Below are 25,802 nucleotides of genomic sequence, written 5' to 3'. Positions count from 1 at the left end.
CGTGGTTTAGGAATGGTATTCCCCAGTTTAGTCTTCCCACTGAAAGACTCCAAACCTCGTGCCACTCGCTCACTTCCCCCTTTCCCTCCCCCCTGCAGCAGGATGGAGAAAAGAACTGGAGGCAGAAAAGGTGAAGAACATGGGTTGAGATAAGAACAATTTACTGCAAACAGCAATGAAATAAGAAAACTGAACAATAACAGCAACAGTGGTAATGACAGAGTGTACAAGAGAGAGGCGAACGATTCACCCGTGATTGTGCACTATGCAGAAAACCCCCGACAATACCCGACTGCTCCACGCCCTGGAAGGGACCCTTTCCCCCATCCCTGCAAAATGAGGTGAGGTGATATAGAATAACCCCTGGGTCCTACCCATGGCCTCACATGGCTACTGCAAAAATCAACCCTGTCCTGACTGGAACCAGGAAAAAGTGCATATTTTCTTACCATAGGAAGTGGTGGTTTACTTCATAGGACAAACGAAAGGCTTAGATGGTGTTATATCTCCATGTCTTTTATGGGAAATTTCATGTTGTAAGAAGCACATTTGCCCCTGTACAAATGTGAAATTGTGTTGTAAATGGGATCTCTTAATTACTGCTCAGTTTTACTAAGCTTTTTACTATAGTCAGCAACTGCCTTGCTGAAAAGTACCATAATTTTGAAGCAGAGATTTAGGAATGAAGATTTCAAACCAATTTCTTTCTTTCTCATCATTAGGAGAAGAGTGGCTTGGCAGTGAAGAAGAAGAGCATTCTGGTTTATAAACAGTATTCAAGTTTTTTTATATTAGTAGATTAGAACAGCATGTTCGTATTTCTCCTCCATCCCCTCACTGGCTCTCTCATGGTTTTGCTTCTAGTTTTTGGACCCCACCTTTCACTTTAGTGCTTCATGTTTATACTAGTCAAGTTTTGGTCCACATTTTGGATCAAACGTGTATATGTCTCTAGGAAAGAGGGGTTGCCTCGAGACCAAAAGTTTGCAGTTTCTTACTGGAAAAAAAGAAAGGTTGATTGTAAGATAGGGTTTGGGGGATGTTTTTATTTCTATATTCTGGAAAGAGTACTTTGAAATTGAGAAGTGTGTGTCTGTAGTGAGGTATGTAATTTTAATGGGGGTGAGGTGGCATGATGACCTGTATAAGATTTGTGAACTACTTGGTGAAATCTTTTAACTGTCTGCTTAGAGTTGCACAGAGCAATGATTTCTCATTGTATCTGGAGTCCAGGGTAAAATCTAAATTTGTATGCTGTATAATTTGAACAATTTTCCTTAACTCTAGTCTTCCTTTTGAGGTAGACTGTGAGAAGTTTACACGCTGTAGCCTGTAATGAATATTCTGAATATTGTCAGTGAAAGTGTGGTCTTATTTGAGAGCAATTACTCCCTTGTTGCATCCCCAAATGTATAGTGACTGCTGATTGCTGTATTTGCCCTATTTACTCTTCAGCTATATTTCCCTGTTTTAGCCACTTGTTTTCCTTAATCGTACCTTTGGATTGTGTGAGCACCTTTAACAAGCATAATTTCTTCATTAAATATTTGCACCATGCTTAGCACAACAAGAAACATGGGTCTTTGATGGAGCCTGGCAACCATAGTCCATAATGCTGAGCATAGTGCTCCATAATTAAAGCATTACACAGTTGGACAAGACTGGCAGGACTCATTAAAGCCACATTTTTATATTAAGGTTACTGAATGTACCTTTAAAGCTTACCCTAGATTCTCTCTTAATGAGTGAGAGAGTTTTTTTGTTTGCCATTCATAACTACAGGGGACTCTAGTCTTCAGATAGCACTGGTAATAATAACCACAATATCAAAACAAAGAAGGAGATACTAAAAGCAAAGAGGAAAGATGCAAAAACCATTCTGTAATCCTCTGGGATAACGGTCTTAAGGCAGGTATTCTTGTGTTTTATGCACTTGCTTTTATTTGTCCTGTTGGACAGAAAGCTTTGTCACTGAAGAGATTTGATAATAGCCTGCTCAGTATGATTGTAGTCTCTTGTATTCATGTAATAAACCAAATAATTTTGGACCATTAATGGGTTTAGTCATCCTTGCCATATGCATTTCACCTCTGATTTCACCTTCAACAGCTTAGATGGAGGTAGATAAGGACTTTCTGCTCACTTAGTTCTGTCCCATGGTGATACTGTATAGAAATGTCTTCCATTTTTGTGCTTTGATATATTGGAACTCTAGTAAGATACACATGTACTGTACCTGCAGTGTGTATATATGTAGTTGGCTTATGTGAATATTGGTTGATAAAACTTTGTGTACTTTGGACAAACACTGCAACTAGTAAAGGCCTATATTGTAATCTAAATCAGTGGAAAAAATTGAAAAAATTTCTTTAACTTTCTGACTTTACTGCAGCCTCAGTTTTACAGTAGCAAATGTTGCAGTAATAGAATCTATAAAGGATGGAAATGAGTTTCACATCTTAGACAACTAGCTTATTCCAAGAGATGTGCACTTGAGTAGCTGAAGAGAGGGTATGTGGAAGACAGGTAGCATGTTGAAGCAGGAAACTAAGAGATTAAGTGTTGCTGATCTGTTTTTCTACTTCTGAGGTGGAAAACCTTATCTAAGAGGAGTTTTTCTGGACAGGAATTTATTCTAGAAAGAAATACAAATAGTGCTTTTAACTTGCTTCTTCTGTGACTGTGCATCTTCTCACCACATTAAAACGTTGCCTTTGTTTTTTGTCCTTAACCTTGTAATGAAAAAGGTTGTCCTAGTGTTAGTCTTTTATGTCCTCTAAGCTGAGTTGGCTTCCCTGCTGTGACTTCAATAACACATCATTTCATAAGTTCAGAGGATTTGATGTGTTTAGGGTGAATTTGTGACTTGCTGTTAGATGGTTAAAAGGAAAATAGCTGTAGTGGATTGGATGCAAAGCTGCTTCCCCAGCTTCTTTCCCATCCCGCCCACTAACATGCAGAAGCATCTGCCTCTCATCTCCTCTTTGCCTTGTGATATGTGCAAGTGCATTTTGACAAACATTTTATGAACAGAGATCTTTGAAAAAGCTAGGAGACAAAATAACAGTGGTGAGAAATGCAAGTAGTTCTGTCTTACTAGATAGATACTTGTGCAATAGAGAGTGATGCTAGGGCAAATAAAAATATTTCTGTAGTAAATGTTACTACAGCAAATGAACCTGTCTTCTTTAGCTCTACTGAAATACAGTATCTCTTAATTTATAACTGTTGCTTATTACTTAAAAACAATGCAGGGTATTTGGGCCCATATTCTTCATAGAAGTTAGAAGATAGCTTTCTTTTTATGAAGTTTCATGAATATATGTTCTGTCTTTTGAGTTATCTGAATGCCTTGTAAAGGAGGATGTTTTCCAGTTGAAGGTTATGACTGTGTTGTGCAAATGGCTTTGTTTTTAAAATGTCATACTTTTTATATTTGCAGGTAGAAATGATGACTGAAATATTTTCCATATCTGGAGCAAAGATTGATGGTAGGCAGAAATTCATAGTAACTTAAGAGTAGTTTTCTAAGTGTGCAGGATACATGTATTGCTTTACTATTTGGAATATGTGTGTATGTGGTGCTTTCAACTTGGGAGGATAAGAGGTGTGTAAACCACTACTTTTTATTTTTTTATGTGAACTTGCTGCAATGATTTTACTTGTTACTTACTCTGCTGGTGTAAGGTGGTTTTTTAGGTAATACGTGGAAAAAATGAAATAGCATGTTCTGAAAACACCCCAAATCTTTTGCAACTAATGCTACAATTTATAGCATAGATGAGAAAAACAATAAGAGAATGGCAGCTGTTTAAAACTAAGCACTTTTTTTTTGTTCTTCAGTGAGTGTCCCTTTGCATCAATATGCCAGAAGTATGTTACTACTCTGTATTTTGAATCAACTCTTCGCTCACTTGTACTGTTGCACCTTGAGGTTGAAAAGAGGTGGTCTGTAAATTCAATCACACTTAAAACCAACTACACAAAAGTAGTTGATGGCAATAAAACTCATCCTTTGTCAGCTGCCTGACAGATTTATTTATTGTGAGTACTTTGTTAACTTCTTGAGGAGGTTCGCTCTGCACCAGAACACCCCATTCAGTGTGTTTCAATCAGAACAGGCAGTAGAGCTTCCAGCCACATAGCTCCAACAAAAAGTGCTCCAAATAGACAGCTGATCTCCTCAAAGCCCAAGAATTCCTGTGACTGGCTAGGAGATGTCACTTTCAAGTTTAAAGGGCTTGATTTACAAATCTGCCCAAACCCCCTGTAACTTAATAAAATGTCTCTCCCTTGCTTCACTGACAGGCTTACAAGGTTCTTTAGGGCACAGGTGATTACTGGTAAGAAGAAACGTTGGCATCCTACTGAAACCTAAGAAGAATATTTTTTGGACTTCTCTAAAATACTGTAGTAGTGGTTTGGTTTAATTGACTTCATACTTCTGTGTTAAAAAAAAAAGTTGTCTGAAGGTTTGAACACATTAATGTGATTGATTATTTGAGTGGAAGAAATGGGTAGGCTTCCTCATTAATTTAGGATTTTTATTCTTTGCAAATGCTCTTTACTGTTGTGTTCGTGTAAGATGTTTTTATTAATTTATTTTGATACAGTTTTTGCATTCAGTGTTATTTCAAACTGGTCCATTTCTGTTTTTCTGCTTCTACAATTGTTATACTGAAGCTGACTGTTGTCCAGGATCTATTTCCCTTTGTATTGTCCATCCTTCAAAAAGACAGCCTGACAGTAAATTGTGTAGTGTTTTGTTTTCCCCCTAGGGGTAGTTGCAGAGATTAGCAGGACAATGAATAGTAGGGGAAAGCATCTGGAAGGAAAGACTTTCCAGATGGATATCCTGTTGAGATATAATAGGGGACATGCCTGGTATTTTTGTTTTGTTTTGTTTTTCAGGAGCATGGGGTGTAAAAATTTTGCTCTGCATTTTTTAGTCTTTTCATTTTTCCTTTTTTCTTTCATAATGAGATGTTTGCTAATGCCAGAGGAATCAATCTGATTATCTAGCCTCATGATTTAGACTGTAGAATTCCAACAGCTATTCCTTACTACAGGAACTAAGAGTCCATAAATAATGGTTAAGCTATATCTAATGCTGAGATTTTAATCTTTATTTTTAAGATTTTGAGTCAAAAAAAGTGAGTGCATTTCATGGTTTGACCCACTGATGGTTTTATCTTGTATTATCAGTTGTGTTTCCTGATTTCTTCCCTGGGTATTCCTGTAGGAAGCCAGTTGATCAGTATGGACTAAAAGCACAGACCATTCAGAAAATCCAGTGCACAACTGCCCAACTGACCTTGAGAAAATATTTAAAGAGCATGAATCAAATGAAAAACTAAGGAAACTCAAAAGAATGGATGGATAGCTATACTTATACTGAGGTTAGTAGTAGCAAATATTGAATGGCACAAATGATACAGTTTTTCAAAGAAGCTTAAGAATATAGTAGCACATTTTATTAGTAGCTCTTTGAATAAAGTAGGTCAGTTGGAATAAGAAAAGACTTCACATTTCTCAACAAAACAAAAGGTAACTATATCCAACAGATGTTCAGAGAATGGGAGCCAGCTAAAAGTTTCAAATTCACTTCTATAGCAAGATTAAACTCTATGTTCTACTTGGAATTCGTCTTCCCCCCTGCACTTCTAAAATTCCGTTTTGCTTTTTGGCTGTCCCAAGATTTGCTGTTGTCCCACCTGATGAATTACAATTGAAGGAAGACCACGGGTGATGTTTCAATAAGAGTTCTTAAAATGTCTTTATTGAGATTTAAACTAACCTGTCCTTTCTCTGGAAATAAGCAAATTCTTTTTCCCTGTAAGATTAAGCCCTTTCTTTTCTAACTGAGCAAATAACCTGATATTTTTCTGAACAAAGTAAAAATCAATAACTGAACTTGGACATTCTGCTCCCTTGATAACTGCAAAGTCTACTGTTACTTTCCTGCATAGGCAACATTCAGTTGCAACACAGGTCCTTTTCTGGTTATAATAGAAGATCCTTCATAATTTCACATGAGTTTTCAGGGAGATTTTATGATAATTGGTCATTTCATCTGTATGGTTGTCTGAGTAATCTTTATAGGGGCATGAGATAAATGGGGGGAGGAGGAAAAAGAAGGAAAGCTACAAGACTAGCTAAATCCCAAAGCATCTCAGACTTAAATGTTCTGGTTTTGGGGTAGGCATCTGACTAGAGCCACCTCCACCTGACATCAGCTTTCAGCTATCCCTTAAATTCACCACTGAAGCACAGATCACAGTCAGCATCAGTTTCAGAAGATCAGTACTAGTAATCCTTCACTCTCAAGAGATTTATTAGTAGGTAAAACTGCACTAAGGCACATTTGTGTGAAATTGTCTTTAGATCCACTGATGCCATTAACTACTTCCTAGCACAGTTAAAAACTTTAAAATGTAGTGGATTAAAAACTACACAAGTTCCTCCTTGAGTTTTTCATGGGATGGTTTATTATGCAAGTCCATCTTCCTGTCCATCTTCCAAGTACTCACATGACTTTTGCTATTATTTGGAAGTCTTTTTTTTTTCTAGGAATGGCAGTAGGTGATACCCTCTAATGGAGATTTTTTTTCCAAAACTGATCTCCTTCTGATCTAAATAATTGCACTGTTCATGTTATAAAAATTTGTATTTACTTTCATCTGCACGTGAATGAAAAACATTGAGCTGGTTTATGTTTTGTGTTTAAAACTTCAGAGGGCCAATGAAGGAATAAGTTTGTTTCATAAAGGGAATAACTCCTGGACAAAGCCAAAATTAATATTCATATGTATTTTGTCTTCATACGTTGTCTGCTAGAGCCATTCCACGTATCACTTGTTATGAGAGATGGTTCACTAACTTACAGAATGAGGAATGGAGGGGGGTAAGTTAGTTGCTTCATCCTAATAGCCTAATTTTAAAAGAAGTTTAGATCCTCAGTGGCTGTAAATACTGTATTTTTTCCTTTTTTCCCCTTCTTCTTTTCACCTGATACAAGCTTACCAAATAATTACTTAGTCCAGACTTATGAATTCAAGAACAGACTGCTACATTAGCATGTTTGGCCATGTTTTGCTTTCTCTTGCCAAGAATTGTTTTCTGTCTATTAATTGGAGCTGTCGCTGTCCATGCTGAAGTAATAGTGATTTTTACATGCAGAACTAGAATCCCAATCAGTAATTAGCCACAAGTTCAAAGTTCTACTCCCTAGTGTATTGGTAAAGGTTCATGACTAAAGTACTGCCTTCATCTCATGGATTCTATTTCAAGTTGATATTAGAAGTGGAGGATAATTCATGACTGTAGATTCCCTTGCAAGTGGATATTAGACCCAAGTTAGTAAGCACCATAGCTTAAAGGAAGGCGGTCTGCTGGGGTGGCAGCTGGCCTGAACAGTGAGTGTGTAAATATTCCTTGCGTTCCTGAGTGGGAACTTCTAAAGGATTCTTATAAAACACAAAAGAAAGGATACATTTAGTTAATTGTGAATTTTTCAACTACTGATAATATAAATTTCATAAAGTTGATACCTGGTGCTGTCAAACTGTAGGCTGAGTAAATTTTATGATCCTGCTTAGATAAGTGAAGTTTTGTCATCTTGGATAAACTCTCCCTACTAATTTACTCAAAATACCAGGACTGCTGCAGGGGAAAAGCAACAGTTGGCACATGTATTTATGCCCAGTGGAAATTGGAGGGCAAAGTGAAGTGGTTACTGCCATCTTACACTTAAAATTATATTATTTTAAAATTACGACCAGATTGCCTTTATGATGATTTCAGGATTGTTAAAACCTGAGATGCCTCTGTCAAGACTGTTATCAGTGCATGTCAAGAAAGTGATAGCTAACAGCATCCTTAAACATGCTTGACCACTGATGGTGTAGAAATGTAGATTTATAAAAAAAATACCAAGATTTTATGGATGTGGTGTGAGTGGTAATGCTTGTGTATGTAAGCACCAGAAGAAACAGTGGGACAAAGCAAAGCAGTTAAAAGTATGGCCTGTATCAATAATGAAAAACCACCATTCCCAGTGGTAAAACTGAGAGATGTGGTTTGCAAGACCAAAATACCTGTGCTTTGATAAAGCCATGGCACAGATGGCTTGTCAGCAGAAGACCCCCAACCTAGATAAAGGAAGGTGGAAAAAGATTTTGTATACCATTCCTCTTTTTGTTAAGTCATAAGGAAAACAACATGTATTTCAAGTGAGGAAAAAAAACCAGAGTGGGTAGCAAGTGGCCTAAGATTTTTGGAAATTGAATTTAGCAAGACTTGGAGACTGAGAACAACCTCTTAGTAGTTGATGATGCCTAAGTGGTGTAAAAGAGGCTGTCTGAAAGCTGGCTTGTAAGTGAAGGGGAACTCCAGAGGCATGGTATGGACTTGACAGCTACAACCTCTTGTCCTCTTTGTGCAGACTACTTGGGCACAATATCTTGCTACTTGTGAGAATGCAGGCTTGAGCATGTGAGTGGAATCTATGAGAGAATGAGTGTTAGTGGGTTGTAGTGGTTTGAACCTTGTTTTCCACCAGAGGCTGAAAAGTGGTAACCCCCAGGGGTGGAAACCCCTGGAAGTTTTGAAGTTCTGTCCAATGAGTGCTCCTGCAGAAATGTAAACATATCGCAAGCACCGGAAGAGAAGAGTTGTAGTTTGGTTGTTAGAAAAAGTAGCCATGTTGTAGTAGCCACGAGGAAAGGGGCCCGGAGCCCCTCAGGGCCTCTGGGGCCCCCCAGCCCCAGTTGGGGGCTACAGAGACTTGGAACAGTGTTAAGCTGGACTATGTGTCTGTAGCTGTGAGCTGGGAGATGTTTTCCGTCTTGAGTGAGCAGAGACAGAGCAGAAGCGGCGGCAGCGTCCAGAGGTTATGGCTAAGAGCCAGGACAGATAAGAACTGAACCGGAGGAAGCAGCAGAAGCTAGCAGCAGACCTACGGAGTTCTGGGGGTAAGAACTGATATTAGACCCCCCCCAAACTCCTTTGAGACCTCCTGGAAGGAGGAAGATGATGGACTCTTACTTGAAAGAGCCTTGGAGTGCTACAGCACTTGCAGAGAGGAGCTGAGAAGCTCAAAGGCGTCCTGAAGCTGGACCGGGATGGAGAAGGAATGCAGGAGGGTTGACCTTGGCCCCCCTCGATGCTGCTGCTAAACTAGCAGCCTTGAGACAGAGCACGGAGCTCTGCAAAGGGGAATTTGAATCCCCTGAGGAAGGGACTTTTACGAAGATGCCCCTGCATTTCGTGATATACCTGTGGTGACGCGAGTCTGGTCCCTGCTGGCAGCCCACAGGTGAGGCCTTCGCTTGGACTGAAGGAGAATCGAGGGGCTTGGAGACCCCCTTGTGTGTATTGAACAGAGATCCAGCTACAACAATCCAGTTACTGCTGCATGCATGAGATGAGGAGACCTGCTGCCTTAGAAGAGATTCCTGCTTTGGGACTGGAAGGGATCTGTCCTTCTTTCCCTCCTGGACTTTTATTTGGAGGGGAGAGGAGATCTGATCCATTGTAAATACTATATGTCATGGTAGAGATAGTTGTGATCGTGTGTATAATGTGTTATAGTATTTATTTGTACAGTCATTGTAATATATTCCCTTTTCCCATTCTGAGTCTGGTTGTGTTTTGTCTGGAAAAACCCATCTCACATTGGGTTGAGATGTGGGAGGGGGGATGGAGCTAGAGAATTGGATTTTGGGGCTATCTCAAACCATGACATGGGTAAACCAAATTTATTTAGACACTTTGTATATGAATACCACCTTCCCTTTCCATGATTTCTTGTATTTTACAGTAATTTTTCTATATAGAATATATGACTTACCATTTCTCAAAATTTCCATCACTATAGTGGTTGTTTCTTACTAGTTTATTAGCTAAAAGATAATCTGATATTTTCCCAGAAGGCAACCTGTGCCAATAACAGAAAAAAAATCTTGGAAACTTAATATTTGGAAAATGAGTGCTACATTTGATAAGACTGGCTTGTTATTTTTCAGGCACAGAAACAATCTACTTCTATGGATACTATTATTTTCTTGGAATTTGCTTTGGAAGCTGTTGCTGATTTCATTAGAAAAATAAAAAAAATTAATTACTTTCCTTTTAGAGAAATGTACATTTTTCTTTGTTTCCTTGTTCTTGATCTTTGTAATCAGTTCAACTGTTTGTGAACTCTTGACCATCCATAGTAAGCAAACCAGAAAATCTGGCAGACAAGGCCTTGCTCCGTTGAATAGCTCCCTTTTGTAAATTTTCACAGAATCACAGAATATGCTGAGTTAGAAGGGACCCACAAGGATCATTGAATCCAACCCTTGGCCCTGCACAGGACCATCCCCAAGAGTCACACCATGTGCCTGAGAGTATCATCCAAACACTTGAACTCTCTCAGATTTGGTGCTGTGACCACTTCCCTGGGGACCCTGTTCCAGTGCTGACCACCTTCTGGGTGAAGAACCTCTTTCTAATATCCAAACTAAATCTCCCCTGACACAACTTCAGGCCATTCCCTTGGGTCCTGTCACTGGTCTACACAGAGAAGAGATCAGTGTCTACCCCTCTTCTTCCTCTCACGAGGAAGTTTAGACTGCAATGAGGTCTCCCCTCAGTCTTCTTTTCTTCAGACTGAACAGACCAGTGCCCTCAGCCGCTCCTCATACGGCTTCCCCTCAAGGGAATCTTCATTGCCCTCCTTTGGACACTCTCTATCAGCTTAATATCTTTCTTATATTGTGGTGCCCAAAACTGCACACAATATTCAAGGTGAGGTCACCCCAGTGCAGAGCAGAGCGGGACGATCCTCTCCCTCAACCAGCTAGCGATGCTTTGCCTGATGCCTCCCAGGACAGGGTTGGCCCTCCTGGCTGCCAGGGCTCTGCTGACTCATGTTCAACTTGCTATCAACCAGGACCCCCAGGTCCCTTCCCACGGCACTGCTTTCCAGCATCTCATTCTCCAGTCTGTCTCAATGTCCAGGGTTGCCCCATTCCAAGTGCAGAATTCAGCACTTCCCCTGTTGAACTTCATATAGTTGGTGATTGCCCAACCCTCTCATTTGTCAAGGTCTCTCTGCAGGGCCTCCCTGCCTTCGAGGGGGTCAACAGCTCCTCTCAGTTTTGTGTCATCTGCAAACTTGCTTAGTATCCCTTCCCATCCTGTGTCCAAGTAATTTATGAAGATGTTGAAGGGCACAGAGCCCAAGATGGAGCCCTGTGGAACCCCACTAGTGACAGGTCACTGGTCTGATGTCACCCCATTCACTATCACCCTCTGTGCTTGACCTGTGAGCCAACTGCTCACTCACCACACAATGTGTTTATCCAGCTGTGTGCTGGACACTTTGTCCAGAAGGATCTTGGGAGAGACAGTATCAAAAGATTTACTGAAATAAAAAAAAATTACATAAACTGGCTTCCCTTGATCAACTAGGTGGGTTCCCATGTCATAAAAGGAAATCATGTTTGATAAGCAGGACTTTCCTGTCATGAAGCCAGAGGCTGTGGCCAGTGACTGCATTGTCTTTCATGTGTTTTTCAGTACCTCCCAGAATAATCTTCTCCATAACTTTACCAGGCACTGAAGTGAGATTGACCAGCCTGTAGTTTCTGGGGTCCTCCTTCTTGCCCTTCTTGAAAATCAGGACAACATTCACCAGCTTCCAGTCAGCTGGAAGCTCTCTGGATTCCCAAGACTGCTCAAAAATCATCAAGAGAGGTTTTGCAATGATATCAGTGGCTCTTTGAGGATTCTAGGATGAATCCTATCAGGCCCCATATATTTGTAGGGATCCAGCTGGAGCAGCAGATCCCACAGAATTTCACGATTGACTGGGAGTTAATCATTCTCGCACTCATGGTCCTCCAGCTCAGGGCACTGAGACTCCCTTGGTCTATCATTCACGCTTAAGACAGGCAAGAAAGTGTTAAACACCTCTGACTTGTCTCTGTCCCTGTTGTGAGGTGACCATCCTCATGCTGTAAGGGACCAATGATATTTCTATATTGCCTATTGCCATTCATATATTTGAAAATTTTGTTTTATTGTCCCCCTATTTCTGACCAACTTCAACTCCAGCTAAGCTTTGGCTACACAGATTTTCTCCCTACAGTGGCAAGCAGCATCTCTGAATTCTTCTCATGTCACTTGACCATGCTTCCACTGGGCATCCTTTTTTGCCTTATTTCCAAGAGAAGATCCCTGCTCAGCCAAGCTGGCCTTCTGCCTCGCCTACTTGACTTCCAATATTTGGGAATTGCCTGTTCCTGTGCCCTTAGGAGGTGATGTTTGAAAAGTGACCAGCACCGAGGGACCCCAGCACCTGCAAAAACATTTTCCCAGGGGACCTTACTAGTTCCCTTGGCAGCCTGAAGTCTGCTCTCCTCATGTCTAGAGTTGAGGTTTTGCTGGCACTTTTCCTTCGGTCAACAGAGATTTTAAACTCAATCGCCTCATGGTTGATGTGGCCAAGAGGCCACCAATCTCCACTTTGCTCGTGAGATCCACTCTATTGACAGCAGATCAAGGAGGGCTGTCTTCCTCATTTGGCTCCCTTAGGACTTGTTCCATAAAATTTTCATCCAGGTTTTTTAGGAATCTTCTGACCTGGGTTATACCAGCTGTGTGATGCTCTCAGTTAATTTCTGGCAAGTTGAAGTCCTCCATAAGGACAGGGGCAGTTGTCTTGGAAGTGTCCCTTAATTCAGTTCTTCAAAGAATAATTCAACAGTGTCATTGTCCTGGCTGAGAGGTCTGTAGTAGACCTCTGCTATGATATCCTCATTATTTGTTTGTCCCTTGATTCTCATTCTCAGAGGCTCTCAGCTGAGCCATTGCCAACTTTCTGTCACTCAACATTTTTATCTAATCTTTGGGCTTTTTGTACTGCCAGTCACTGTCATATGTAAACATTCTTGAGGGTGACACATCTGTGTAATAAGTCCTTGAGAATCTTTCTGGAATTTTGTGCCTTGATCCTTCCTTGTTTAAGGGAAGGGTTTTTGTTGGGATTTTTTTGGCTCTTGGGTGTGTGATTGTACATGTACAGTCCTTTTTTTTGGGCATCTTGGGGAAGTGTTCTAAATGTTGTGGCTCCTAAACATGTGGAATACAGGCAAAATCAGTGCAATCTTCTTTAGATGTCGAGTACAGAGCTAATTACCATGAACATATGTTTTATTCCCGACTGTTATCTACAGTGGATTTTTTGAAATTTCCAGTGGCTGGGGGAAATTCTTTTTATTTTTTTTTGGGGGTAGATCCTTACAACCTCAAGGATGGTGAAACAGTCACTGGTGGAACTGTGTTTGCCCAAGTGACAGTCCTGCTGGGACCTGATGGCAGCAGCAGAGATGGGTTTGGGGGACTCTGTGAGACACTCCCTTGCATCTGGGCTGTGAAGTGATAGTAGACAAGTCTTTTGCAGGCAGGAAGGCTGCTGTGTTCTGCCAAACTGGAATAGAGATTTTGAGGAAATTGCTTCAATTCACTGACCTAATTGCAGTTAATTACAATAATTTTGCCTGGAATTGACTGATGCAGGGATCAATGTGATGTGGTCATATTCTCACCTGGGAGAAAAAACTGTTTGCTAGTAGGTTGGAGGATGTCTAAAAGGTTTCTGACTGCATGTGTGTTTGGCTGCTATGTTCTCTAGAAATTCCTACCCTTTCAGAACATGAGACCCTCTGCTCTAGATAGTAAGGGTTTTTTGCTAAATCTCTTTACACTTTACAGTAGTTCCAGCATGTACTTTCTCAGAGTTTTCTCAGTTTATTTCTTCAGAAATGTGGACAGAAATGGTGGAGAAATACACGTATAGCAATTGTTCTTTAGGCATTGCAAGAAAGGGCTCTGGTTGAGCCATGGGGCTAAATGCAGCTCCCTCACATTTCATGTTATGTGACAATTACCCACCCCCAAGTTGCAGGAGAAAATGTGTGCTTCTCAGATTTGTATAGCAACTTGGATTCTCTCCACATTTCCACACAGGGGATACAGCTTCAGAGATAATGTGGGTCCGTGTTATGGACCTCTGAGATCCCAGGTCTCTGGCTGACAATCTGAGGCAGAATTGTACTCTCCTGGTAAAAATTGCTGCTGAAAAAACAAAGCACTGCCAATCTAAGGGAGAGGAAAAATCATTTAAGTGAAAGAGGGTAATCAGTGTTGAAATTTCTTGGATATTTTTGTCTGCTTTGTGGGGGTTTTTTTCTTAATATATACTGAAATTTATAAAAATAGAGAGTAAAACTGGAAATATCCTTTGCCCTGGAGTGTTTATGTTGAGTTTAGCATGGAGAAGTTCTCATCTTCTTTTTGGAATACTTTGATGCCACTAAAAGAAAATTAATGAATCAACAACTATACTTATTAAGGAATCCAGTAGCAATAGAGGTACTGCATCTTAACTGTTCAACTGTCAAGTTACTCAAAGATGTTTCACACAGAAAACATGCAAGACAATAAAATTAAAAACAATGCACTTCAAGAAATGTCAGAATTAAGGTTGCCTATGTGGTTGCTAGTTAAACCTGTTGTGCAGGCATTTTCTGTAGGAAATAGTGAGCAGATTTACGTTACAATATCGACTTGACTTGACAGCTTGGAATTTTAATGGAACATAGTGTTCTAAAGAATGTTTTGACACAGAATCAGTTTCTATGGTACTTCTCGGTCTGAAACGTAATTTTCTATTTTACAGGCTGAAATGTTTCATTTGGGGTATTTGGGTGGCTGTGACCCTAATCCATGTCTTTTCTTAAAACATCTTGAGACACCTGAAAGACTGGCATGTTGATTGACCTCATTGGTTAGACTGCATGTTATGTGATGCCAGGTGGTCATACAAACACTTGTTGCTCAGTGATTCATGACAGGAAATGTATAAATCTCAGCCAGTAGTGGTGAAATTATACAAGCGATCTCCTTATACCCGATTTAAAATTGCAAAGCGTGATGTAGCAGTGTGAACAAACTCAGTCTGCAGGGAAACAGCTAGCACAGAAAACCCCTCAGATTTGGGGTTTTGGCAGAGACATAAATGAGCGGAAACAGGATCTTGTGTTAAAGGTTGTGTATTACTTTCCAACCTGAGTCACCACATGTGTTCTCTATAATTAGGTAAGGAAGTCTTTATTACTGTCTTCTGCAAAAATGTTACTGTATTTATCACGCTTTCTCCTCTTTATTACTGTTTTAAAAGCTGTTTGAGTACAGAATTTGAGTAGTGGCTGGCCCTGACTGATCACTCCAGACCCAAGCCTCTTCATGGGTCTGGCATCTTAGGAGAGTTTATCTTTCTGCTAATTATATTGAGCTATTTAAATAAACTGTAACAGTGTGCAGTATACATTAGTAACACTGGGAAAGAGCTAAGTACCCATCATGGGTGATTCCTACATCAAAAATTTTTTCTTCTGTAAGAAGAACCCTTGTTCACAACTAGATTGAAATGATTTTTTCTTTGGTACTAGTGATGATAGGGTAAATGGGAAGAGAAGTAATAGAAGTGGTAAAATAGCAAAGTAGCTGTTTCAGAAGGGCTGAAGTTTGTGATCATCTTGATCTACAGGGCTACACTTGAGAGCTGAGCTGTTCTGCAGTATTAAATGCACTATAACATTTTGAATTGTCCTGAAGGAGACATGGTTAGGAGTGGGAATGCATTTAGAGAGAACAAGTTGATTCCACTTGCTCCCTGTGTTCATGCATTACAAAAGTTGGAATGTAAGTGCTTTTAAGTCTCACCTTCAAAATTCATTTTTCCGTGTAAAGTATTTGCTTGACTTTCTTTTCGAGAAGTCTAGGATGATATCTATTACTCTAGAGATATTTTTGAAGATTTTGTTTGTAGTTAGAGACTGTAAAACTTTGGTGCACAGTTGGAAAAAATGGGCCCAGTACCTCTACAACAACTGAAGCTCTTGGCGTCTGCCTACCAGGGATTTCTGTCAGCCATGGCAGTATCTGAAATGCAGGATAGCAAAAAGTGAACTTTGCCAGCATTTGTACTTTTCCCATTCATAAGAATCAGTAGGCTTCACACCATCTTTTTTTCCTGGGCAGTCTTCACTGAAATTATTTGCAGCTCTTTACAGTGTTTCTTGTAATAAGAGAAAACACAAAATGTTTTAGCTGTACTTCCTGGAGTAGGCAGAAATGCTGCTTTCATCTCCAGCAGACTGTTAAGGAATTAGTGTCATCATTCTTGCCAGTTTGCCCATTTTCTGGTGGGTGATAACTGTGTTTAGTGAATAATGAACACTATAAGTTGTGGAGGTTTTTTACTGCCCCTAGCTCTCCCAGTGGACAGCTGCCAACTTCATCTATCCTTAAAGTCAACTAAGAGAATATGTAAGCTTTAAAATGAGGCTCTATGTAAGTGCTGTAAAAAAAGCTGTTTCCCTTAAAACAAGAAGTACAAAAGCCCATAGAATTGTAAAAAAATTGTGCTAGTGATAAACTTATTTTAGAGGATGACAAAATTGTTATTGTCTGAAACCCAAATACTGCCACACTGACAATATGAAAGTTAATCTGACTTGACTGAGTTTCATTATCTATCCACCTTCAGAGAGGAGCAAAAAGCAAGAAATGGATTTCTGAGATATCTAAAAAAAGGTCTGATCTTATTAATTGACCCTATATTAATAAATTTGTTTGTAACAGATAAGTAAGACAACCTCATAATTTTCAGGAGTAATGCTGATTCTTCTGTTCCTTTATGGTTTCCTGAATATAAACACAGAAATGCTGCTCTTAAAAAAGGGAGAAAGAAACTATATACCACAGTTTTGTATTGTATTTGAATATACTAACCATGATCCACATTTCTACTGTCTTTCCGAACAGCTGAGTTTCATAGTTTGAGGGGCATATGTAACTCTGTCCCCTTTCTTGTCTCAAAAATTCAGTCCAATGTCTTTACTGTAGGTGGAATTTCAAAATCCCAAGTCCTGGCTCTAGTGCCTCTGACCAACCACTGGGTTGAGCTAAGTTCTCATACTTTGATTATTGTTTTTCAGAAATACATGACCAATGGTGTATATAATGTCCTCTTATACAGTTGTAAGTGTAGAAGAACAGAACAGTAGAAGGCAAAAAGTATTTTTAGAGTAGCGAGTTGTCTGCAAGCTTATTTATTGTTCCTAAGCATCATGTCTAGATAGATACAACTTTATCTGCTAAGCTGTATGTGTCTTACTGTCAATCTGGTGAGACTCCTGGAAGAGCTTCCCCAAAACTATCTGGTCTTTCCTTCCTCCTGCAAAGCCATTTTAAAATCACTGTAGAAATGCTGAGTGTCTTGTACTCCCAGGTCCCTAGATGTCCAGTAGCAAATATATTACTCCCTTAATGTTCATCATGGATTAGTCAAATAACTTGGATTGGAAGGAACCTCAGGAACTCATCTAGTCCCACCTCTTGCTCATGGTGCAACCAGTGAGAAAAACAACTTTTTTTGCTGATTAACTGTTAAGTCAAGACTGCATTAGACTTTAGGAACATTTTTAACAGCAAAATCCCTGTAAACTTTTAAAACATATCTTAAAAATGTTTCCCTCTTCCTCAGTTGTATTTTATGAGCCTCATTATCTTATCTTTCTTAATTTTATCCCCTTTCAAGCAGTGCTTTCTTGAGTGTTCTGTTTCTGTGATGGATTGTTCTGTTTGCAGAAAGACATCCTTTTGTCTAATGACTTTTATTAAGTTGCAGGCAGCTGAAACCATGGCTTCCTTTCTCTGCCAGTGTTGATAAACAGGGTGGCGGGGTGAGAGCCTCATTGTGGGAAATGAAACAGAGAAGGGAGACAGGAGATACTGAATTCCTGTAACATCTCTTTGCATTGCAGTGTGTTAGGTGCCTTTTCAAAATGTATTTGGGAGAATTGCACTCAATAGTGTTTGCTGGCAGAGTGCATAACGAGCCTGTAAGATTAGAGACTCAGACTTTCAGTACCAAGGGTTGAAGAAGGTAGCTTCAGCAGAGAGGGAAGGGGAAGTGCTGGCAGCTCTAAGAAGGTGGATTTTTTCGTTTGTTGGGAAGTGAGAGTTATCTATAATTTTTTAAAGTGTCTGTGAGGAAGTTGGCCTGATCTCTTAGTGTACTTATTTTTTTTCAGCTCTGCTGCCTCTTTTATGAGCACTAAAACTTGGTTGTGCTTTAGAGGAAACCAAGCAAGATGTTTTAGTATTTCAGTTACTAGACAAAGCCAGTTTTCATTGACAAGAAACTGCTTCCACAGAAGCTTAAAAGTAAAAATAAGGAACTTTGCTGATCATATGTGCCATTGAAGTGATGTTTGTCAGTAAAATAGTTTTAAGAGTTTCAGAATTTGATCAGCTAAGGTGAAGGGAAAAGCATTAGCTGTGTATACGTAGCACTCTATGAAGCTTTATTATATGAAGCAAACAGAACAGAAATAATTGCTAGTCTTGGAGTAATATATGACACCTAAAGGGAGGATTTAAGTGGTACTGGTACTGTATGATTCATAGCAGTGGCAAAAGATGGGAAACTAAGGCAGTAATTCTGTGAAGCTTCCTGATATATATGGATTCCTAAAGTAGTGTTCCGTTTGTTTAAACAAAAAAAGAAAAAATGGGGTTTTTCCTCTTTTGGGGATGCTATGCAACCTCCCTTCTCTCTGGGACCAGGAGACATGAAATATTGATGCAGTGGGAGATACTTCTGTAGCATCTTTGACAGAGTACCATGGGGGAGGTCCTTTCATTCCTTTTATGTATGATGTGAGTTCTGAAGTTTTATTCTTCAGCCAGCCAAGTTGAGTTCCCTTAGGAAGTGCAAACTTCATCAAGTACTGGTGGCCATTCAGTTGAATACTCTAATTCAGGAGATAAAAAGGGGAGCTGAAGCTTTGTGAAAATTGTAGGCCTGTATCTGATTCTGCAAAGGCAAAGCCAGGCTGCTTCAAAAAGCAAAAATCATCCCTCACACCTCTTTTTGTTGTCTCAGGCTGCCTTTCAAGCTTCAGGGAGTGACAGTCTTACAGCAGGGCTTTGAGTATCTTTGCACCCTTATGAGCTATGTAGATATGTATGTAAATGAAAATTTAAGCTTTGCAGAAGGCAATAAATCTTGTGTCCATTTGCCTTGCAGTTTCTTATCCACAGTTGGTGAGTGGGAGAGTGTATTTGTTACTGGCAGAGCCTGTCAAATCTATAATACACAATTGTTTTAAAGAAAGTGATATTGTAATCCAACTTTCTAGAATGTTTCCCAGTACTAAAAGTTTTAAAAGAAATGCACTTAGCTTAGACTGGAGATTTTGCCAAGATTGGTTTCCCTGTCTGGGAGTTGGCACAGTTATAGCTGTTATTAGATATTCATTATATTGATGGTGCAATACACTGTTCTTTCAGTCACTGAAACTATTTATCCTGATCTCTTTATGTGCAAAATTTTGATCTACCTGTCTTAGCAGTACATAATGTAGCCTTTTTATTCAGATCAAAGACAACTTTCTGGATCTTTTCTTTTTAGATATTTTTGTATATATGTATTTATTATTATTTTTCTATTCATTGTCGGATTAATTTTGGGAATGTGCAGTGATCCTTGTTTTTCAGGATGAGCTGTTATTCTTCCCTCCTACCTCACACCTCCAGTATGTATGACTTGTGAGTAAGCTTCCATTTCTGCCCTCTCTTCTTTGAAGCTGGCAACCTTATCTTTGCTTTGTCCTGTGCATATGTATGTAGCTGCAGTGTGCATGTGCTGCAGAAGCTGTTTGCCACAACTTCTTTCATGGGAAATTATTTACACAGATGGTTTTATAAAACAAGGAATTGTCTCACAAAACAGAATATCCTATATTTTATACCTATCAAATGAGTGTCTGACGATGATCAGACACTCACATATTGCAATTCTTTTTCATTAATGTGAAGATTTTGGGTTTATTCCCTGCTGCAGGAGAGCATCAGAGTATCTGCAGTGATAAAACTTAACTCTCCCTTGTACAGACAGAAATGGTTAGGAATTATTTTAGTATGCCATTTTGCTATGCTATAGGTGTCAAAAGCTAAGGGGTATTTGATCTTCTGATCTGTGACAGCTTTGTTACATCTTGAGTTTTATTATTTAGTCATATGGTGAGTTTTACTATTTAGTCATATGAGTAGACATAGTAGTCAGCCTGCCTTCCATACATGGAATATCTGTGTTTAAACTGAGGAGATACGCTTACTTCTCTCACTAATTGCTTAAGCCATGACCTGACAGCACTGGGTAGTGACTGCCTGAACCCTAACTGCTTTCTTCAGGGGAGATGCTGTAGCATAATGACAACTGAGTCACCAAGTGCAGTCAGTGATCCAGATATGACCCTTAGTGCCTAGGCTGATGCTGTCTGAACTAGAGTAGTGCTCAGACTAATGTTGTCCCAAGTTCTTGCTTAAACATCTTCACTGAAGATACAGGCCTTAGACAGTAGACTTATTTCCAGTGACTTTCAGTAGGAATTTAATTCCCGATTTATGTCTATGCATTTGAAAATTCCTCCTCTTCAGGCTTAAAAATGCAGTGTTTCATGGATGAAGTTTTTTTTAAACTACTAAATTTAATTGAAAAACAGGAAAAATCACTAAAATAGAAGTTCTTTAAGATAATGAAAGAGGATAATTAATAATTAAATAGGCAACTGTCAATCTGGTAGTTGGAAATAAAGTACATTTGAAAGATATTCCTTGTCCTTTGTATTACCATAGAGGAAGAAAAAATCAAAGTTGTTGGAAGGCAAATTTAAATCCACTTTCTTGCCCTCTGCTTCAATACTGGGCATTGTATATGAGTCTTGAAGCCATAATTATATTTGAGAGAAATACAGGGTTCATTTGTCATCTAGACGCCATATTGTGAAGCTTGAATTCTTTCTGGGAGAAAAAAAGATACAACTGAAGATGCCACTGTGACACTATGCCTTTAATTATGTGCATATGCTCACAAGCTTACATACATATATAAATAGATAAAACTGAACTCTGTACATGCTTTCCAGTCTTTCACATCCAAACCAACATGTGAGAACATAATTTGTGTCTTCTGACTGCGTATGGAAATTGCTGGGCAAAGCCTTAAGAGAATCTGAAACCCATATAAGTAATTGCATGAGTGAAAATATGCAAAGCTATGGCAGATAAAAGCTACAGTTAGGAGGTGTGATCACAGCTTCCGTGAATAAACAAAACCTAGATTTAGCAAGTGTAGGAACGAGCAGAGTGTAGTCTGTGGGTTTCAGCAATGATGGCACTGACTAGTCCAGGGTGCCTGATACTTGTGCACTTGGCCACTGAAGCCTGAATGTGCCTGTACCCAGTGCACGTCAGTCACTTTCTACAAGCACGTTGCATGTGTCCACAGGACAGTTAAGGACTGTTGCAGCCCTCATGGAGATTTTTTGGTGCCTTTTTTTTTTCTTCTGGAGCTACAAGTCTTGCTGGTATATTCTAGCTAAGCACAGTGGCTGGATGCCACTTGTATGAGCAGGTGGCCCACCTAGTGGATGAGTGAAATGCTGTGGATTTTAACTACCTGGAGTTTGATGCTGTCTCCCACAACATTCTCCTGGAGAAGCTGCCAGCCCATGGCTTGGACAGGTGTGCTCTTCTCTGGGTTAAAAACTAGATGACCAGGTCTCGAGAGTGGTGGTGAATGGTACCACATCCAGCTGGTGGTTTGTCACTAGTAGGATGTGAATTTTGCTCCCATTCTAGGATTTCCAATTCCATGTCCTAAAGCAGAGAGCAATAATGGATAAGTAATCCTTGAGCCGAGGCTTCTATAAAAATTTCACGTGTGAAGTCAAGGATTACATACATGGAGACACTGGAAAACTGAGCTGTATTATTAAACACGTCAATTTGAAAGAAGTTAGTTTAACTTGATTAAATCTGTTCTGTGGGTTACTTTCTTTGGCCCATTGAATTGCATCAAAACAAGCAGAGATCTCATGATTCTGAGTGTGTTCACACAGCCTCTAGTTAATGTACTTGAATTCCACATCTGTAGTTAACATGGATTAATTTTTCTGAATGTCCCCAGGTAGACAAACCAGTCTCACTGACTCTCATCTGTTTACTTCTCATACTGATTCTTGAATGCCTGGCCGACATGTAGTGAGAAAAATTAGTGTTTCTTTTGTACTCTGTACCAAGGCTTGTCCACAGAAGTTAACCAAGTGAAAATGAGTTACCCTTTATCTTCTTACAGCTGTCAATTTTTTCTTTAATGTGGCGCTCAGCTGAGAATACCAAATTTGCTCCCATGCTCACTGACCTTTCCTCATCAGCTTACCAGGATAAAAATGAGAGGTGAAAGGCTAGATGGAAGATGCAAAGTAAAAATAACTCCAAAGTAAATGTACCTATCAGGTACCTATCTTCTTAATGAACTTCGTTTAAGTGCAGGCGCGTGCTTTAAAAATAAACATGATTATGAGAGAATCTTTGAAACAGAAAGAGAAACAAGATCATGTCCATATATTTATGGAAGTACGAATTGCAGCCCACTCAATACCTGATTGCTCTGGGACTGAAGGCATCCCATATGGAAAAAGAGGAGGAAAACCAGCCCAGACTATTTTTTGGAAATCCTTCATTTGTGTTTTTTTATTAAGTTATGCTTCTTTTATTCCCAGGATAGGCTTTTTCTTCTGCAGTAATTCTAAACTTCATGCTTCATTGTATACTTCAGCAAGACATCTTTGCAGTTGTGTTCCTAATCTGGCAATTGGTCTTATTTTTAAATAAAAAAATAGAGAATATTATTTCTCTTCATACAATGAGGTCGAAATAGAAAGTTAGAATCAGAATTGCATGAAATTATAGAATGTGCACCCATGTGTTATTTTCTAAAATAACAGTGATGAGATCTTGAAAGTCAGAACTGTACAGCAATGAATGTTGATTGTGTAGAATTGACAAGAGAACCATGAACAGTGGCAGTAACATGTAATTGAAACTGTCCTTACTGGGCTTCATCTGTAATGTCTTTTCAATAGTGTAAAATTTCCCCACTTTTTTTCAGTTCATTTTTGTCTTTTCCCCATTCATTTGACTGTGTTTCTGTACCCTAGAGGTTTTATCAGGAATAGAACTTAATGTGGCATACAATGTGTCGATGTTTGTTTCTTCTGTTTGCACGTGATAATCACCAACTATCTCAGCAAAGATCTGGGAATAGTTTCTTAGTTGCAGCTGCAGAGGAAGTAAAAAAATAAATGTATTTGCGTGTGTCCTATGTAAACAGCCTTCTTTAAAAAATCCATTTCTCAGCATCTGTTATAGCATAAGAGAATTATTTTATCTTAAAAGGAGTTTTCTCAAGTATGGAAAATCTTTCCTACTGCAACTTCTTCACAGCTATGCTTTCTGTCATTTAAAATGTGCTCTTTTAGCCAATGCTTGCTGTATTAATTGTAAAAGGGAAAACTTTATCAATGACTGCCATAATAAGCAGTGCTGTTAGATAAATGTACCTGAACAAGTTCCCAGTGCTGCAAATTTGGAGCAGAATGATTTACAGACTTGCTGTGGTTGCAGCATTGGGCATGCTTTAGTGTTCATCTTGGTTAGATTAGTGACGGAAATATAATTATCTTGTTTCTTTAAGAAAATACATGTTGATTATACAGTGGTTTGCTGTAGCAGATACTGTTCTTTGGGCTATTTCACGGTGTGAATTCTAGGCTAGGTTGGTAGAGAGTGCTACAGCAAGGCAACTGGATGCATTGATAAAAGTCCTATCCTCTATATACCACTAATTGAACTTGGGAGTCTCTCTGATTTGCATTCTTTAAAGGACTGCATTCCTGCTGATGTAGTATTGGAATTGCCTTGCTATGGAGTTTATTTCATCACAGGCAGATGTTGATATCTGGCTTTATTGAAGAATTTGAAACATCCTTTGGAAGGTTAGAACTACTCTTGAAAGTGTAATAGAATACATCAACTTTTAGGTCTTTTAAAATAAGTATATAGTTGAATCAGAAACAGTATTATATATAGTAATACATACAATATATAGTATAAAACCATGGTGATCTCAAGTCAGCTTGTGGAAACTGTAATAAGGAGTTTCTCTGAACCTTTTTGTTGAGGCAAGGGCTCTGTAACAAAATCCCATATAAGTAGTGCCATGCTATGTGCCAATCAACTTATTTTTAGACTCAGCTCTTCTGAAAATAGAACAGGAAGGAGGGGGTGAACAAAAAAAAAAAGGTAATAGCACAGGTTGCTTCTCAGCTCCCCGATTATAAGCAGTTTGTGGACAGGTGGTCACTGTGTTCTCTATAACACAGGAAACTTACCAGTCAAAAGCAATTGTGACTATATGTGCTGTCACATTTTCCTCTCAGTTCCACTTCTAAATAGATTTAGATTACTGCAGTCACAGACTATTTTGGCTCATTAGGGCCACAGTAAATGCTGAAGTTTACTACCCATCTTTTAACTGCAATTTTAACAAATTTTAGCACATTTTGAGACCTGCTGATGATAACAGTCAGAAATCCCAGCCAAAAATCTGTGCACTGTCCCTCTACAACCATGTCATAAAAACCATTCTTGCCTGGAAGAGTTCATGACCTAATAAAAAGGAAAGTTGGACAGAGGATTAGGGGAAAGCTAGCATTATCTCATTATGCAGATGGGAAGTGGAAACAACTGTGGTATGACCAAATTGTATAGGTCTTGACCCAGAGTTATAGCTAGAACTTATCTCTTGACTTACAGCCCATTGCTTTTTTCTAGAAAACTATCGTTTTAAATCTTAATCTGTCAGTTAAGGACGTTGACAAGGAGTTTCTGTGCCACTGGAAATTGCACTGAAGTATAATTGTAAACACTATGGAAGATCAAACCAGAGGAGGGAGTGCTATTTTACAGCTCTTTTATTTGAATTCATTGCTTGATCATCATAGAAATTTCTATACTTCGGTGCCCAAAGCTACGCTTGTTAAATCACCTGGTCAAGCAAGCATTTCCTATAATCATCATTGTCCTCTCTAAGTACCAGGTCAAACAGTAGCACTTTAAACCTTTTAATGTTATATTTGAAAAAAGACAAGATGAATTTCATGAGTAATCCCTCCTGATTGATTACACATTTCTGACTGTTTTAAAGCCATGTACTAACTTGTCTGTATAAATACTTCCCATTAGAAATGGCTTTAAAAGTTCTGAATTATGTTTGTTGCCATAGCAATACCCAGTTAAAGATTCATAGAATGTTTTTTTATTTTTTTCCCACCTTAGGGGAATTCACAAAGGAGATTCTAAATCTATCTCAAATACAGGGGATTCAGCAGGGCTGTGTACTTGGGAGATTGTGGGGAGAAAGGAAATGGAAAAAAACAGTCCAGAGTTTAAATCAATTTCTGGAGCACTGACAGGATCTACAGTGATGGGAATGCTTATGGCTTTTGGTTGTATCCTGTATTTGCGTTTCAAGGGACCTTGTCTTAAAGCTCAAACTGATTAGGAAAAGGAGTGCCTATAGAAGAAATCAGTGTTCTTTGTCTGTTCTTGTTTTCCCACCTAAACTGTGATGTGCATTTGTATTTCTTCCTTTGAACTCCAAGAACTTGAAATGGTGCCATTCTTCTGTGGGTTGTGAATGTAGACTGGGGGAAAACTAGGCTCTGAAATTGTCATTCATTCCTAATATCTCATCAGCTGTCTTCAAAAATCTGTTTTGAGTAGTCCCTTGTCAATATTTAAATTTTTGTTGGAGCATCAGCAACTGCAACCTTATT

General features: G+C 39.1%; 1 protein-coding gene across 6 annotated transcripts in view; it reads left to right on the top strand.

Moving 5' to 3' along the window:
- LARGE1 (LARGE xylosyl- and glucuronyltransferase 1) overlaps nucleotides 1-25,802 on the top strand; it is a 276,280-nt gene that overhangs the window by 13,750 nt on the left and 236,728 nt on the right. For 2 of the 6 annotated variants that reach the window (XM_027657569.1, XM_027657586.1), the window contains exon 1: nucleotides 5,235-5,399. The exons of 3 other annotated variants lie outside the window; for them this stretch is intronic. In XM_027657569.1, the coding sequence (XP_027513370.1) occupies nucleotides 5,376-5,399 (24 nt within the window). In that variant the 5' untranslated portion in view covers nucleotides 5,235-5,375. Of the gene's footprint in view, nucleotides 1-229; nucleotides 342-5,234; nucleotides 5,400-25,802 lie in introns of those variants that run through there. One more of the 6 variants, XM_027657604.1, reaches the window with a different exon arrangement.

This window comes from Corapipo altera, unplaced genomic scaffold, assembly GCF_003945725.1.
Source record: "Corapipo altera isolate COAL_440 unplaced genomic scaffold, ASM394572v1 1, whole genome shotgun sequence".
Taxonomy (NCBI): Eukaryota; Metazoa; Chordata; class Aves; order Passeriformes; family Pipridae; genus Corapipo; species Corapipo altera.
The sequence above is the reverse complement of the archived record's forward strand: the minus strand, read 5'-3'. Positions and strand labels throughout refer to the sequence as shown.